The sequence below is a fragment of the Danio rerio genome, chromosome 23, assembly GCF_049306965.1.
Source record: "Danio rerio strain Tuebingen ecotype United States chromosome 23, GRCz12tu, whole genome shotgun sequence".
Taxonomy (NCBI): domain Eukaryota; kingdom Metazoa; phylum Chordata; class Actinopteri; order Cypriniformes; family Danionidae; genus Danio; species Danio rerio.
The window spans coordinates 11,994,263-12,012,500 of NC_133198.1; the positions used below are offsets into that span (position 1 = coordinate 11,994,263).

Consider the following 18,238-nt stretch of genomic DNA (forward strand, 5'->3'; position numbering starts at 1 on the left):
GTAGTTTAAATATGCTAGGAAGAACATTTACACAATTTCCACCAATACATTATGAACTTCATATAAATTAAAATGGCTTGTTTCCCACGGAATACCTTCAAAAATTATAAGAAAAGGAAAAACACAACTAAATGAAGACATTAAACACCACTGTGGGCACAGAACCTTGAGCTCCACCGTTTTAGAGGGAGTGGAGTCACTCTCTAGTCGCTGTTCTTCTTCTTGTTCATGATCTTGGTCCAGGTCCTGATCTAGACTGGGCTCTAGGTAGTCCTGGTCCAGCTCATCTCTAGGAAGACTAGGCACAGGCTCACTGGAAGTGTGCTGAGAGAGTCGGTCCATGGTGTCCCCTAAAGCAGACTCTAAAAAAAATGAAAAGCAGCAACCATGTAGAGCACAGATGTCAAACTCTGTTCCTGGAGGGCCAAAGCTCTGCACAGTTCAGCTTTAATTAAACAGACCTGATCAAACTAAATTGAGTCCTTCAAGGCTGTTTGAAACCTACAGGTAAGGGTGGTTAAGCAGGGTTAGCACTAAACTTTGCAGGGCTTTGACACTTCAGGCAATAATATCCAGACCTGCAGAACCACACACATTTTACAACGAATGTTAATGTTATTAAGATATTCTCTGACAACGTCATCAATTTATATATATATATTTATATATATATATATATATATATATATATATATATATATATATATATATATATATATATATATATATATATATATATATATATATAAATATATATATATATAGCCAATAAATAGCTCAATAATCAATAGTGTATACTATTTCACAAATATGGCGATAGAGACGTGCGAATGGGGAACATTGTTTCCGATTGCCATTTAATATAATAGACTAAACAGTTTTCTATCAGTCATCATAGATGATCATTCATTATTATCTGATAGAGTCAATAGCAGATACTCCTTTGAAGGCATTGCTAACGCATTTTCAGAGATATATCAACAATTTAAATTGGACAGAATTATTTTAAATAAAATGCATTCATTATAGTGAAGGAAATAATAGCAAATATGTATAGACCATTTTAAGGCGTGTAAACAAAAACAATGGTCCCAACGTATTTCCTTTTTTACCTTTTTAATTTTTATAGCTTCTGAGAATCCAAAAAGAGCCACGTGTTTTTAAAAAACGTTATGAGAGCTTTTTTAACATTAAGTTATGATTGACAAATAGTTACAAATAGTTTGATAACAAGCAGGAAATGTTCATGGACCAATAATATCACCAAATTGAAATGGTACATTTAATAAATGTCTAACACTAAATTAATCTTTTACTCCATCAATTTAATAGCATTTTATTTGCTTAAATTTGTACAAACTTTTTTATTAATGATTTCCCACATTAAGTACTGTAGCAATTTATAGTAAGTAATATATTGTTTTTATGTTGTTATATGGTGTTTTTAAACAAAAGGGTACTGGTAATTTGTGGTAATTATAGTTGCAACAAATATAGCAATTAGCACTGTCAAAATTAGTGCGTTAACGCATGCGATTAATTTTAAATAATAAACGTGTTAAAAATTTTTCCGCAATTAACGTAGTTGCAGGGTTTTTTTTTTTACTTCCTGTTTTGGTGGACGTGTGTTCAACATGCAAGAAATGTGGATAAGACCAAGGAAACACTTTTTTAAGGCAAGTTTCAGTATAAAACAATTAGTTGCATCACAGGTTCTCCAGAGTTTCAAGCAATTTCGGGTGTTTCATTTTTAACTTTCGACTTCTGTTGTAAGTTGATACCGCATGGCGAACAGAAAGAAAATCCTCCACATTTCGTGACTCGGTGTTCCTTTAAGGTAATAAAATCGCTGCTTAGGCTACATGGTAGACTTTTAATAAGAGTATAATCATATTATATTAATCATAATCATATTAAAGTCGAGTATTGGTGTCTGATGTAAATGTACTCAGAAAGTCTCTGGTGAAGTCGCGAGCTGTCAAAGACAGGGCATTACTCTGCCTTTCAGCATGAGCCCTCCAAGTTTATCGTGTTTCCTCATTAAACACAACGAAAGCATATGCTTCGCGTTGTTGTGTCAGAATCCATGTGAAATACAGTAATACTTTAGAATGCTTAGTTTAAGCAAATTTGATGAACGCGATCAAGCTGAAAGGAGTCGCTCCAGCGCGTTGTGTGTCTGTCTTTGTGTCTGTGTCAGGCTCGTTGAGGGGTGTCAGGGGTGGAGTGAGAGACGTATCTGAGAAGGGGTGTGTGCGCGCGAGACGTACCTGAAGGACGGTGGGGGGTGACTTGCGCGCGACATACCTGAAGAGCTAGGAGGGATGCTGTGGAGAGGGGTGTGCAATGTATATAACGACGGGTTTGCGAGAGATTATCATTCATTTGCGGGCATCCGGGAGTCTCTGTGCATTTGCGGGATACTCCTAGTCTTCGCAACTGGATGAATGTAAAGGAGGATTAGGCAAAATTGTTTCTACTTTATAATTAATGTTCTCAACTCACAGAAATACAACTTTACAATGAGTGCAACTGTTTGTATTCAATAGTTTATTATTATAATTTTCCATTTTCCATATCTGTATACATCTGCCTGTATTTTGGCATTTTTTTGCAGTCCACTTAGAATCCAACATGGAAATCAATGTTTTTTTATTGGCATTGATTGTTTTTTGTAATAAATTATATTTTGAATGTAAATAGTTTTTGTCTTGCGTTAACATTAGTTTTACATTTGAATAGCCAAAATTACAAGTTTCAGTATTTTAAATACGATTAATCGCGATTAATCACGATCTCTGAAGGGTGTCAAATAAACATTAAAGAGCCGAGCCTCCCTATACGCAACCCATACCGCCGAACCTCAAAGGGAAATACATATAACCCCTTGCTCTTAAATTTGAGTCTGTTCTGTGCTTTCTCTTTATTTAGGCATGAAAACACTTAGAAATAAACATAAAAACGGCGCGATTCCCTTCCTTTTCATTACAAGTGTCGTCTCCCATTCATATGCAATCCTCAAAACAGTCATATAGAGGTGCATGACTGTCAGCTGACGCGCTCCATATTGATAAATAGACACTGTTTCCCAAAACGGATTCTGTACTCATGATTTGAAACGGAGCAAAACTGTGGGATTTAGGTGCGTGTTTAAAAAGACATATACACATAATTAATAATATTAATATCTAAAGATGTTGATCTTAGTGAGTTTTTTTTTTTTTCAAATACAAGTAATTTTGTCCTAAATGAGCATAAACAGGAAAGCAGTCGAATGCTTTCATTTCAATGTTAGATGTGTGCATTTTTAAAGTGACACCTATTATTTAATGTAATCAAACAAAAAATCTAAATAAATCATTCATTCGTTGCTCTTTAATCAGAATGTGTATGTTATACAGTGAAGATACGGCTAATGCGATTTGATTCTATTTTATTACAATAGCTATTCGTTTTAATAAGCTGAACTGTTTGCTAATATATTTGCTGCTTATGTATACTATTTATTTTTTATTTTGTAAATAATAATAATAATAATAAAACATATTACTGACCATGTAACTGTTTATTTACAATGAAACAGCTCTAACTTAGCATATTTAGTAAATGGGGATTTTTTTAAGGGGGTCGGGGGAATCCCTTATTATGGTGGGCATATCCCTTATTTTTACATACCAATGTTGACAGGTATGAACTATATAATTTTAAATTAATTATTAACTATAGTAATTCATTTTAATGTCACACATTATCGTTTGTTTTTTTTTTTTTTTGTTTATTTTACTACAAAACGATTTTAACAATGACAAGATTAAGATTCTGAACTAGCTCATTACAATTAATCCTACTATAAGACAGTCTGTTATGTTTTCTTTGTGTATGTGAATATGTGAATAAAGTGTTTAACTAATTATTTTATGTACATTATTTGAGTTTCAAAACTGCACAGATGTTAAAATGATTGTTACAATAATGAAATAATGACTGAAATAGGAAACCCTAAACAGTCAACACTCTTGAATGCCATATTTGTGAAATTCAGTAGGTGGTGATAATGCTCCAAGGCAGTTAGTAGTCATTAAACAAGAAAAAAAAAATAATAAAAGACTAATCTTTCATTATTCATTCATGGTTTGCCTAGATTGTGTGTGCTACATTGTGTGTGCGCCTGAAATGTGTGTGGTTCTGCGGGCCTGCAGCTGAATATATCTCAGGAACAGATTTTGACACACCTAAGGTCGAGCAATCATCCCAATCAGGGTAAACATTTTATTTGCAGATACACATTCCTCCCCTGTTACACTAAACTGAACTAAATGACCTGAAAAATATACTTTGCATCCAAAAGATGTCAAAAAAGCACAACGTTGGACAAATTTTTAAAAAGATTAAACATCTATTGTCAATTCTCAATAGTCCCCTAACATCTGTAAGCCTGACAAGATAAACCTACAGTACATGGAGATTTTTTTTTGTGTTGTCACATGAAACTCCCAGTCGCACCTACAGTAATCCAGTTGAAACAGCTAGACATTCAAGAGTTCACACTTAGCTGATGATCGATTTGGCTAGTTTGGCATGATGTGGGTGGGCTCCCACTTGTTGCAGGGTGAAAGGAGAGATTGAGCTCAGATAAACCACAATAACTCCCCCGCTTATTTGTGGTTGATAATGAATTGCTTTACGAGGAAAAATACTATTGGCAAGGAACTTGACTATCGTGCCAATTTGGTTTAGTCAGTTTACTTTTAGATTAGATTAGATTAGATTAGATTCAACTTTATTGTCATAACACATGTACAAGTACAAAGCAACGAAATGCAGTTTACTTATGATGCATTTCTTTGGACGGTGGGATGAAATCAGGGAACCCAGGGGAAACCCCCGTAAATATGGGGAGAACATGCAAACTCTCCACAGAAACGCCAACCGGCCTGGCAAGCACTGGAATTAGTGATTTTTTTTTTTTTGTTTCCGTGTGGCAACAGTGCTAACCACTGGGTCACCATGCTGCCCAAACTAGGAAAAAAGGGGGAGGAATAGGGTAGGACGGTGGATTGTTCAAGACCAAGATGACTGTTGTATGAAGACTATGGTTATGTATAGTGACTTAGGAATCATCTGATTGGGGATCATGTACTGTATAAGTTAATGTGGGTCCAGCTATGATCAATCATAAGCATGCGATCCTCTCTAAATTAATTTATAAATAAACTTTTTTAATATTAAAATTTAATTGAAATGTAAATTTAATGGTTGTGAAATTTCTGTGAGCAATGGTATATGTAACTGCACCTCAACACCACAAATCTGGGATCTTGGACATATCAAATTTAGGCACTGGAAATAATGTTCTTTTGTTGATTCTCCATGTTATTTTTTAATTGAAACACTAGATTTTATTTACACATAAGTTCATCATGCAGCTTTTATAGTTATCAAATCAAAATGGAGGTAAATCAAGTCTTAAAATTTTCTGCAATTAATGTGTGTTTTAGTTCAGTGCTTTCCGTCAAATGGTGCTTATTTTGGAAAGTTTGTATTAAATAGTATTAAACTAAATATCATTGGTAGAATGTGAAAGCATTGAAATGGCAAATGCATTCTGAGGTAAATCCTTTACCACTACATAATTAAAATAGATCAAAATTTGTACTAGTACATGATTTTGGTAAATTATTATATTTTGATATAGACATGTTATTAGAGAAAACTTACCTCCGTCTATGCTGCGGGACAACAGGTACCTTCTACTAATGGATCGTTCAAATTGAGGAGCTGGCCTGTCAATCAAAGCACTAGCCTGTCGGCTCTGGGCTTGGGTTCGTCCACTATAGCGGAACTTTGAGCCAATCACAAGAAAACCTTTTGGGGGAGGCTCAGGAGAGACCAACCTATGGGAGAAAAACAGAAATAATGTTGAGTTTAAGTATGTATCATGTCAAAATGGGCTTGTCTCAAATAGCACTCTAAACCCTCATCTTATCTTCCTCTTAGTCTGCAGTGAAATAATGTTTTTTTTTTGACGACTGCTTATAGAAGTATGCTGTGAAGGGTTGTGGTCTTGGCAGAATTGCACATGGAGGGTGCACAACGACCACAAAGAGGTTCCTTGCAAACACCCTTCTGGAAGTCAAGTTGATGAATGGGACACCCTATGGTGTTGCGGACAGATATGCACACACAGCAGCTATTGTAAGTCCACAGGACAAACAAATACATGTGAACTGTGCCATTTGGGACCAGGCCAGTCAGAGTCTGAGTCAGAGTCCAATCTGTAAGATATTTTTATTGGCATCAATGAAAGAAGTTGGAATCAAAACCAGTACTCAATCTCTTAATACCCCAAACCAACTCTACATCCCCCTATGATTAAGAGTAGGCCCAGATCCAGACCAAAATCTGTTACTCTAAGAATCAAGTCATCAATTTTAATGAGATGGAAAAAAAGAAAAGAGCAAATTATGTTTATATTAATCCATATACATCTGTTTTTGTCCTGTGAAATAAAAAAAAATCAAAGAGGTTATTCTAAAAGTGGAGACATTTGGGGAAAAAAAAAATATTGATATATCTGTAGTTAAATTTCTGTGTGACTGCAATACACTACCTGACAAAAGTCTTGTTGTTGATCCCAGTTGTAAGACCAACAGATAATAACTTGACTTCTAGTGGATCATTTAAAAAAGTAGAAGAAGGTAGACTTTTCTGATAAATCATCTGTTGAACTGCATCCCAGTTATCACAAATTCTGCCTAAGACCTACTGAAACCCACATGAACCCAAGATTCTCAAAGAAATCAGTTTAATTTAGTAAAGGAAAAATCATGGTTTGGGGTTACATTTAGTATGGGGGCATGCGAGTGATCTGCAGAGTTGATGGCAACATCAACAGCCTGAGGTATCAAGACATTTGTGTTGGCCATAACATTACAAACCACAGGAGAAGGCGAATTATTTAGCTGGATAGCACTCCTTATCATACTTCAGCCTTCACATCAAAGTTTCTGAAAACAAAGAAGGTCAAGGTGCTTCAGGATTGGCTAGCCCAGTCACCAGACATGAACATTATTGAGCATATCTGTGATAAGATTAAGGAGGAGGCATTGAAGATGAATCCAAAGAATCCTGATGAATTCTGAGAGTCCTATAAGAATGCTTTCTTTGCCATTCTAGATGACTTTATTGAGTTATTTGAGTCATTGAAGAGATGTATAGATGCAGTCTTCCAAGCTTATAGTAGGCATGATCATATTTTATTTTGGCAAAATAAGCATAATCTAGAGGTCTTTGCCTTTCATATAAGCTACTTCTGATACCAAATGATCAACTAGAAGTCAAGTTATTATTTGTTATTCATATGACTTGGATAGGCGACAAGACTTTTGTCTTGTTAGTGTATTTAGACATTTTGTTTTTTAGTAGTGTATATTCACTTTGTATTTTCACTCAAAGGTTTAAAACCACTGACATCAATTGTAAGAAATCCTGTGCTATGGAAATCAATTGTTTTGTGTTGGTCAAAAAAAAAAAAAAAAAAAAAAAAAAAACTGGTTTGGTACATAAGGAGAGTGTGTGAATTTTGAAAGACTTTTCATTTATGGGTGTGAACTATCACTTTAACAAAATACATCAAAAACAAATCAAAACTGTCTAAAAGCAAAACTGAAAACAAGCATCATTCTTCAGATTCTTTGAGTCCAGCAGTTGCCTGCAGCATAGAAAAGCAATACCATGTCAATTCTACTTTTAGCTCTTTGTTCATCCAGATATTTTTTATATAATAATTCATTTATAATGTATCTTTCCCATGCCAAGTTTTATTAGTTTATCTCAAGGAAATTTAAATAACCAAACTCCAAATCCAGACCAAAACCTTAAAGTGTTCAAACACAATGGTACCAGCTAATACAGAATGCAAGTGAAGATTCCAACTATGTCAGTGAAGGTACAAAACAAGATGCTTTCTTAAATGTAAAAAAATTAATAAAAGTGCACAGTGTTGTGGCAGTGGTTGCAGGACAGTAAGCTCCTACCTGAAAAATGTGTGGTGTTCAATGCAGACCTTCCACAAGCGCTTAGAGGCACGGTGGTTGGGCAGCTTGAAGCCAATGGTGCTCTCAAACTGCTCGTACTGGGAGTGCAGGGGAGTGTGGGCATGTGATGGGGAGGAAGTGGGGGGGTGTGAAGGGAAAGCAAAGTGGTAACGTGTTACTTGACAGGAGATTTGACAAGGTGTAAAATCTGTGTGCTGCTAAAGCTCAAATCAACCGACAGGGCACAATTCTGGATGCCTTGATTTATCCAAACAGAACGAAAGCAGAATTTCAAAAGAATGCTGCAGAGAAACTGCATAAGAATAAGAGCAAATATTAATATCTAAAAGCTCAAGGTCCACAGAAGGGAGCCTGTGTTGATAAGATGTTGAAAAGTGAAGAGTCATAAATAAAGGCATTGAGATATTGTCAAGAATTCATAACTGACCCTCAAAAATAACCGAGAGAGTCAAAGAAATGCCATGCTTTTTTGTGATACACAAAGACGAGGATTCTATTGTGAGAGAAACATCACAGAAAATAGCCCCATAAATGCATACTGCAGAATCCTTAACACCTAATAAAGACCTCTGCAACTTATTTTGCCTTTTTTCCCCCTCTTTCAGAATTTAATTGTCTAACCCCATCTCGACTTATTTTCTGCTTCTCTCTCTTTCTCTCTCTCTCTCTCTCTCTGCCCACTAGGCAAAAAAATTTCACAGCTCAGCCTAATGTTTTAAAACCCTCACCCATTCCACATTCAGCAAGCTAGCAAACGCTAAAGAGCAGAACTTCAAACAATATAACTAGTGTTTGTTGAAACATAATTAAAGACATTTTTTAAAGTGGCGTAATTAGAAAAGTGCTTAAAAATATTTCATTTCTTTTTGTGCAAAGCGGTAGGAGAACACCCACATCAGTCTTCAGAGCACAGGGTAATTTGAAAGCCTCAATAGTGATTTCAAATGCTAGGAAAAATGTTCTATTCGTTCCTAATAAAACCATATCATGCAGATTATCCGCCCATTTTTCTCGCCTACAGCATTAGTCTCTAAATGACATCCTTATCTTGCTCATTCTTGAACATGTATCTAAAAGTGGAATCTAACAAGGAAAAACCTGGAAAATCTCAAAAGACCTTTTTCTCTACCTCTCCAGGTCGGATTTTGATGTAAAAGTTGCTTCTCTTGTATGATATTTTGAGGATCTTGGGCCAGGCGAATCGGTTGATGCGCAGCCTGTCTCTGTAGATCAAAAGGCCACTGGCACAAACCCCCAGCATGATGTCGATACCTTCAGAGTCCTTTGAAACATACAAACAAACCAATCCAGATGCTTACTTTAAGTCACATTTCAGTTTCAGACTGTATCCAAATAACAGATGATTTTTAAGATTTTATCCTAAGATGAAAAACAATGGATGACAAGCCTGTTCTAATGGGGTCATGGACCGCAGGGAAAACAATCTTATGTCCAGATAATGGAATGCAAATGAACACCATCATGTAAAATAAATAGGTTTATCTGCCTTCATCAGCCAGTAGAAATACTTTTTTGACATAAATATCTTCTAACTTGCAAAAAAGGCTTTCGAAAAAGTCAAAGTTATTTTAATGCACATTTATATGTTACTTGGTAGTAGAAATAATAAGTAATGAGTATTTATATAGGGCATTTTATTGTGTATGGCCATACACCCAAAGCTCTTCACAGTCGTGAGGGGGTCTCTCCACACCACCACCAGTGTGCATCATCCACTTGGATGATGTGATGCCAGCCACATGACAATGTCACCAGTGCACTCACCACGCACCAGCTATAGGGGAAGTGGAGAAACAGTGATACAGCCAATTTGGTGGATGGGAGGATTAGGAGGCCATTTTTAATGGCCACAGAGAGTCAGGACCTCGGTTTAACGTCTCAAGGGCATTTGAGATCACACAGACCACATTGAGCACCTCATGCTGGCCTTACTAACACCACTTCCAAAAGCAACCTAGTTTTAACATGTGGTCTCCCAACCTGGTACTGGCCAGGCTTGGCCTTGCTTAGCTTCAGTGAGAAAATGGGCTCTTGGATGATATGTCTGTAATACAAATGCTATTTCTGTACTGAGAAACAGTTCCTTTGTCAGAAAAAAAACTTACATTGTCTGTTTTATGGTCTCATCTTTTCACTTTTCAGTTTTGGTCAGTTTAGATTTGTTTATGTGGTTGTATTCAGATTTCATTCAGACCACACCAGAATTCAATTTGCAGTGAGTGAAGCACATACTGTAAAATATGAACAAAATTTAAATTTTATTAAGTACAAAAAAAAACTATATATTTTGGGTGAATGTGATACTTTATTCATCATGAAAATAAAAAAAAAAATCTTTATTAAAATTATACTTGGGTTTTGTATTTCTAAAATGATAGTTAGCAGCTGCCAAATTCTTATGCATTCAATTTAAATATGGCCTTTGAATAAAAATAAGCAACACAATCTCACGGCAGTTCGTAACTTTTTTCAATTAAGTGGCTAATTCGTATGAATCTGTACAATCTAATTCATACAATTTAGTAAGATTTTCAGTAACACTTTACAATAAGGTTCATTAGTTAATGCATTTACTAACATGAACTAATCATGAACAACACACGTACAGCATTTATTAATCATAATTGAACATTTACTAATGCATTATTAACATCCAAGTCCATGCTTGTTAACATTAGTTAATGCACCATGAGTTTACATGAACTAACAATGAACTACTGTTTTTTCATTAACTAACGTTAACTAACATAAACAAATACAGTAGTAAATGTATTGTTCATTGTTTGTTCATGTTAGTTAATGCATTAATTAACATTAACTAATGAACCTTATTGTAAAGTGTGACCAGATTTTCTTACCCCCCAATGACAGTTGGGTTTAGGTGTAGGGTTTGGTGCCAAACCTACTTTTTAAAATCGTACATTTTCGTACAACTGAACTCATATGAGTTTGTACACTGACAAAATGTGAAATAGTTAAAGGTGCAGTAGGTGATCTGCCAAAATGCTAAACATTTAGCAAAATATCTTTGAAACACAGTCTCTCCCCTGCCGTCCAGAGCCACGCCTCCTGAAACGTGAATGTTTGCACCTTAAAAATTACAGCAGACCCACTTGTTTAAGTCATTTACCTGCTCGAAATGTGTTTAGTAGTTGGCCGGCAGGGTGCAGGAATTACACTTATTACTAAGCCATACTTACATGCTATTTCAGACCAAATATTCAGAGCATGATAAACAATATAGGGAGCACGTCACAGGTTACGAAAAATATAAAACCAACTTCACCTCAGTAAAGCAGGCTAGGTGAAATAGGGTTATTTACTGATGTTTTGTTGTTAAACAAAATAAAAATCTACATTATCAATGCTGTAAAAAGTCCCTCATAAAAATTAATAAAACAGTCCCAACAAACTTTCACTGGAAGATTTCAGTGGCTGAACAACACTTCTGTGCATATAGTCCATTCATAACAACAAACTCTACATAAGCTTTGCATGACTAAAACAGTTTTAAAACAGAACATTACCTGTCTAAAATAAATACTTCATCCATGGTCTCGTCATTCCTCCAGCGTGCAAAACTAACTCCAATATTCATTCAGGATTTTAAAAAGTTTTTATTTAGCCCTTGATTTTACCGCAACTGTAAACACGCAGCAGATCTGCGTAAAGAGATGCGCAGTGGTGCAAATCTACATTTGCTGACAGACAGTTTGGGCTACTTATGATAATTATGTGAATAATTAATTTATAAATGGGATGGGATTTTTTAGTTTTATGCCTTACCCAAAATTTAAAAATGCATATATATATATGATCTTTAGATCATTAACTTTAATCTATGCTATTGGAATGTGAAGAGACTTTCTTATATATCTTATATATCTTTCTTATACATCTTTAGATCATTAACTTTAATCAACACTATTGGAATGTGAAGAGGCTTTCAACCAGCAAAACAAAAAATGTTTCTGATTTCAGAAACAATCACCTACTGCACCTTTAAGTTTCCTCGTGGGTTCAGACTGAAATAAGACACATGGCATTTCTAGCAAACTTCAAAGCAAAACTCGCAGCGTCATACCTTAGCATGATGGAGATCAACGCCATACATGGAGAGTTTCTTGGCATTCTCCAGGAAGTTGATTTCAGCCTCTGCAGGACTCATACCCCTGAGAACACATCATTATTTTGAGCAAATCATAATTCAAGAGTGGCTAATTTAAAAATGTGTCATTCACAGCTGAATATGTGATTGCTTATGCTGCTTGCAAACAGTATCAGTCATTACTACAGCTGCCAATTTAATGTTAGTGTGATTTATCATGCAGTGTATGTTCTTTATTATTAAGTGACAAAAAAGGGTATTTAATCATGTCCCTTGATCTGTAATTAAATAAGTAATTTTCTTACCTTCAGAGTCATTTATATTTAGTATTTTTATATTTTTAAATGAGTTTAAATATATCAGACTTACTAACTTTTTTAAAAGTTTTTTTTATTATCTGAAAATGGTGAATATATAAAACAGTATAATAAAGGTGTCAACATCATCCTAGTTTTTAAAATATCTATAGGCTAATGTGCTTCAAAACAGTGACTAAATTCGTGTTTAGAAGATATAAAACTGATATAAACATGTAAAGCTTGTAGTTTGTCACTTCCGCCTATGTAGATCAACGGTTTTATTCATGTCACCTCATACTTCAGTTTCTCATGAAATCTTGACCAATCATTTGCTCCCTAGTATCTGACATGCCTCGCCTCCTTCAAGACGCTTCACTCTCGCTGACAGAGCTGTGATAAAACAAAACGCTAGTGGCTGTTTTAAAAAAGGAGGAGGAGCTACACTATGTCCCTCTCTTCGTGTTTCGGTTGAGATTACTTTAAACATCTAATAAAAATGCACTTATTAAAGCACTTCACAGGACCTTTTAGAGGACTTCACAGGAACTTTTTTTTTGTGTGTAATCATCTGAAATAAATATAACAATAGACTATGTTTACATTGACATCAGTAATTGAATTATATGCTTTAATCAAATTAAGACAATAATAAGATTCAGGCGTTTACAGGCGTTGGTTTTTGAATGTTTCTTTCATGATCGCGTTTTACATGTTATAGCACATACTTAGATAAACGTCATTGCATCACCGCACTATCCGCATTTTATCAGAAGTTTCATATCATTTCAGGTGTTTCATTATTAGTTTTTCAACTTTAACTGCGGTTTCGCACTTTCACTTTCATTCGGGCATGCCCCGTAAAAAACAAGATATTGGATGCAACTATGAACGGCTGGAAGAGTTGCTTTAATGGAAGTTCATACCGCATGCTGAATGGAAGAAAAAAAAGCTCCGCATTTCATGAGGCAGGTGTCTGTGGTCTGCACTGACTCGGTAGGTGCAAAGTGTGTCAAACAACCGTGTGTGTGTGTGTGTGTGTGTGTGTGTGTGTGTGTGTGTGTGTGTGTGTGTGTGTGGACTATCCTATCGCAAAACGCTGCAAAAATCCCTACATGAGGGTAATAATTCGATTAAGGTGTTTACATGTCTATAATGCACTTATAATGCGACTAAAATCTGCATATTCCACATGTCTAAATTCGATTTCTCTTTAGTTCGATTACGACTTTAATCTGATTAAATGAATCAAAAATCGCTGTTTACATGGTCGACTCTTAATCAGAGTATTGTCTTAATCGCATTATAATCATATTATTGGTGTTCATGTAAACGTAGTCAGTGTGGAGATTATGTGTATTTTTGATGCAAATGCACAAACAACATGGTTTGGCCTTCTGGAAATTAAAGTGAATCAACAGTGCTCACTATCTATGGACAATCATGTCCCCCACACCCAGTTTACATAAAATCCGTTATAAACACTGTGCTAGCTACTATTTGTGTTGAATTAGTTTTAATATTCAGCTATGGGACATTTTGGGAAACATTTTGATTATCCCGTGGTAGATGGATGACCTTCTTTGTATAAATGTGTCAAATTACAGCTCTTTTTTTTAAAGATGTTTTTTTTTTTTTCTAGAGTATTAAAAGAATTTTATTATTACTAGTGTAGAGACTCTGGTTCCAATTGACATCAGTGGTACAAAGCTGTCTTGTCTGGGCAATATTTTATTATTTTTATTTTTTATTATTATTATTTTCTGCAGTATGTTTAAATCACCAACCTGATTTTACAAAGCAGGACATCTTTCTGGACTAACATCTACGCTCTGAGAAATAAGGGTACGCAAGCTGTCACTGGGGTGCTACATTTTCAAAGAGTACACATTTGTACTTAAAGGTCCATATTGGTACCTCAAAGGTATATATTACTACCTAAAAATTTAAGAGGGACTCTTTTGTACTGTTTAGGTACTAATATGTACCCTTGAGGTATTAATATCGACCTTTTAGGGACAAATTTGTTCCTTTTGAAAAGGTACCACCCCAGTGATAGCTCTTGTACCTTTATTTTTGAGAGTGTATGTTGATTCAGGAACAACATTCCAATCAGCCAATCAGAATTAAGGAATATGTTTACCGTTTACGTTAAGTAAACTTCCACATGATTGTTATCCAACTATTATTCCTCTCTAATTCTGGGAATCATTTACAGTTACGGTTGGGTTTAGGAGTAGGGAGTAGATATGGATTACATTTTCGAACAAAAATAATGTTCCAGGATCAACATAGATGTTAATCCAGGATCCCATCGTACTTGGCAAAATCATGATGTTCAAGTCGAAATAGTCCATCTTTTTAACAATTTATTTTGTAAGCAATATCTATACAAAGATTGTCTTTTTCTATAAAGCCAAATAAAGACTATAAATACACAAGACATGTCACTCGTATAGTTTTAAATGGGGAAAAGTGTAACGGTCAATAGGGAGAGTGAAACCTCACATACTAGTACAGTAGCCAATCAGCGATCGCTATAGACTGATGTTTCTCCTGCGAGTCCAGACATGCTTTTACAACAGGTAGGTGGTCAACAAACACACTTGAATCTCAGCGAATACTTGTTTACAGAAGTAAGAAACATCCACATAAAGCTTGAAATCTGTGCTTTCAAATGAAGCAACTGCACTTGAAACAAAAGTCGTTTGATTTTGTAATCTGTGTGAAATGAACGCAAGGTACAGTCCGTCCTGTCAAACGCACATCACATGAAAGCAACTACTCAAACGCCCACAAACACTGAGTTGCTGTCATTTTTGGAGGTGATTTGCCATCAAGACCAAGTTGTGGATTATATCAGAAGACCAGCGCAACCAGACAATCATTATTCAGAGGATGATTATGTGTAGAATGGCCATAAATCAGGTTGGTGTTGTGATTTCATTTCTTTCAAGTGCACATGCGGATTAGCTTGGGCAACCTAAAAGTATGCCAATTTTGTTTGATTCAGACGTTTAGAAACAAAACTTATGAGACGGATTATGTTTAATTTTATTGGTGATTTCAAATAATGTAATCGAAAGCTTGGTAAACCATTTTGATGAACTTAATGTTTTAAAAAGTGCCCGAACACACCTGAGAGGCATTTCAAAGATGGCCGCCGAGTGAAATGGTTTGCCTTAAAAGGACTTTGATCCTAACCCTTGTCTGAAGGGGTGATATATTAAAAACTAATCTAAAACTAACTAATGGGGTTCCCGAGAGATCAGACCTTGGTCCAATACTATTTTCTATTTAGACAACATCACTGAAAAAAATTCAGAAACCCTTTGTTTACCTTTGTTAAATAGATTCTTTTTTTCCCTGATCCCATGGTGACACATATTTTAGACACAGACACAGATCGATGAAAGTTCATCATCTACAACTCAACTTGGCGATCTTTTCTACACAACTAATGCAGGCAACTAATTGTAATTTTCTAGGTACTTGCTTTCTGCAACACTCTGTTAGCTGGTCATTCATCGTGATGATGGTCTTCAAACAATTTATAAAACACGTCACACTTCTCTTCATCTCCCTGCACTGGCTACCGCTTGCAGTTCACATCAGGTTCAAAGCTTTGATGTTTGCTACAAAACAGCCACAGGCTCTGCATACTACAACCTCCACATGCTCTTACAAGTCTACCTCTCTACAAATATTCTCATTCACTATTTCTAACTGAAATAATTATATTCCTTACCCTCCTAATCTATTCCCTGAGCAAATAAAAAAGCCTTTATTTATTTATTTTTCTAAAAATGGGTTCACAATGTCTGAAACTGCCATCTATACAACCGCTGGTTTTTAGTGCTAAGTATAGTATATTTGGAAAGTCTGTCCTGGCTCTATGTTGTCAAGTGACATGATATAATTGAACCAAAGGGAACTGAAATCTTGTTCTTATTCTACACACAATACCCCACAATGACAATGTGAAATTTTTTTTTTTTTTTTTATTGTTGCAAATGTATTAAAAATAAAAAACCTAAAAATCTATTGTTTATGGGGTATTGTGTGTAGAATTTTGTGGAAATAAATTAATTTAATCCACTTTGGAATAAGGCTGTAACATAAACAAATGTGGAAAAAGTAAAATGCTATGAATATTTTCCGGATGCACTATACATGCACAGCACAATTCACATTTACAAAATCCAGTTTGTAAATTTGCAAACACTATTTTATCAGTAAAAATCATAAAAATTTTCACCAAATTAATTGGATTTGTGTATTTTCAAATCGTGTTTTTAATTTACAAATTAAATTTGTGTTTATGAATCATGTTTTCACTTACAAATTGGATTATTGTATTTTTAAATCATGTGCGTAGCCTCACATTCCAACAAAGGCATTTTCACTGTCTTTATTACACAGCAGTTCATATTTTACAGCCAAGTCTCTTTATACAGTATATTAGTTTGATTCATTCTACTGTCTGTATACATTCATTCATTAATTTTTTTGTCAGCTTAGTCCCTTTATTAATCCGGGGTCGCCACAGCGGAATCAACCGCCAACTTATCCAGCACATTTTTACGCAGCGGAAGCCCTTTCAACCGCAACCCATCTCTGGGAAACATCCACACACACTTATACACTACGGACAATTTAGCCTACCCATTCACCTGTACCACACATGTCTTTGGACTGTGAGGGAAACCGGAGCACCCGGAGGAAACACACGCAAACACAGGGAGAACATGCAAACTCCACACAGAAATGCCAACTGAGCCAAGACTCGAACCAGCAACCTTCTTGCTGTGAGGAGACAGCACTACCTACTGTGCCACTGCGTCGCCACTGTCTGAATATTTAATCGCAATTAAATAAACGACTTTGCCTGCTTCAAGATATTGAGGTTCTCTTTATTAATGATGATACAACTTTAATGAAGTCAGATTAGTTATAATGGAGTAAATAAGTGATTTAAACATGCTGTCCTTCAACTGCTTTCTGTATTTGATTATTAGTTTAGAATAGCAGCAAAATCTTCAAGCATTCCATTTTTTTAAAAGTGAAACATTTTATGCATGTGACCTAATAAATTATAGTATTTTTATTGTTTATTAAATCAAATCGAACTATCAGTTTGATTAATAATTGATTAATGAATGTTAATTGTCATTCAAGAAAATTATCTAAATGAACAATCTCAACTTCGCCCTGCATTCCCGTCTGCTATGCCACTGAATGAGCTTGAACTAATATGGTAACAGCAACAATGTTATTTGCTGTTTTTTATAATAGCTTTTGATGTCTTGGAAGCTGAATGACACAACTATGGTAATGGTCATTACATTTCTGACTCACTGTTGTGTTCATCCAACATGCTGGGCCAGCTGGCCAATCTGATCTTTTCAGAATGAGGAGCTTTGTAGAAACCAAAACTCAACCAGAGTATTTCAGACTGACTAGGATTAAAGGTGCAACAATAATGTACAGTATGTAAAAAAATTATAATAATAATGTGTGTGTGTTTGTGTGTTTTACTATACTATTAACTATTCTATGAGTATTCTATCACATGACCAAAATAACTAAAAACTTTTAAAACAAGCATCATTCCTTTTAACTTCAGTATTTTCAACGCTTTAATTGTCTCTTATACTAATGTAATGTATTCACAGTATCATCATGCGTGGGACTCAGCAAACACTGATTAATGTGATTAATTGGGTTTAATTAAATTAATTAGCATATCATGTGAG

At 35.1% G+C, this 18,238-nt stretch overlaps 1 protein-coding gene across 35 annotated transcripts in view; it reads right to left on the bottom strand.

Moving 5' to 3' along the window:
* si:dkey-178k16.1 overlaps positions 1-18,238 on the bottom strand; it is a 151,186-nt gene that overhangs the window by 13,731 nt on the left and 119,217 nt on the right. For all 35 annotated transcript variants that reach the window (XR_012399019.1, XR_012399015.1, XR_012399016.1 and 32 more), the window contains exons 8-12: positions 12,163-12,250; positions 9,187-9,339; positions 8,037-8,134; positions 5,719-5,894; positions 166-362 (exon numbers count right to left, since the gene is read on the bottom strand). Coding sequence is in view for 31 of the 35 variants with exons in the window: in XM_073939885.1 (XP_073795986.1) it covers positions 166-362; positions 5,719-5,894; positions 8,037-8,134; positions 9,187-9,339; positions 12,163-12,250 (712 nt within the window). In the remaining 4 variants the exon portion in view is untranslated. The remainder of the gene's footprint in view (positions 1-165; positions 363-5,718; positions 5,895-8,036; positions 8,135-9,186; positions 9,340-12,162; positions 12,251-18,238) is intronic.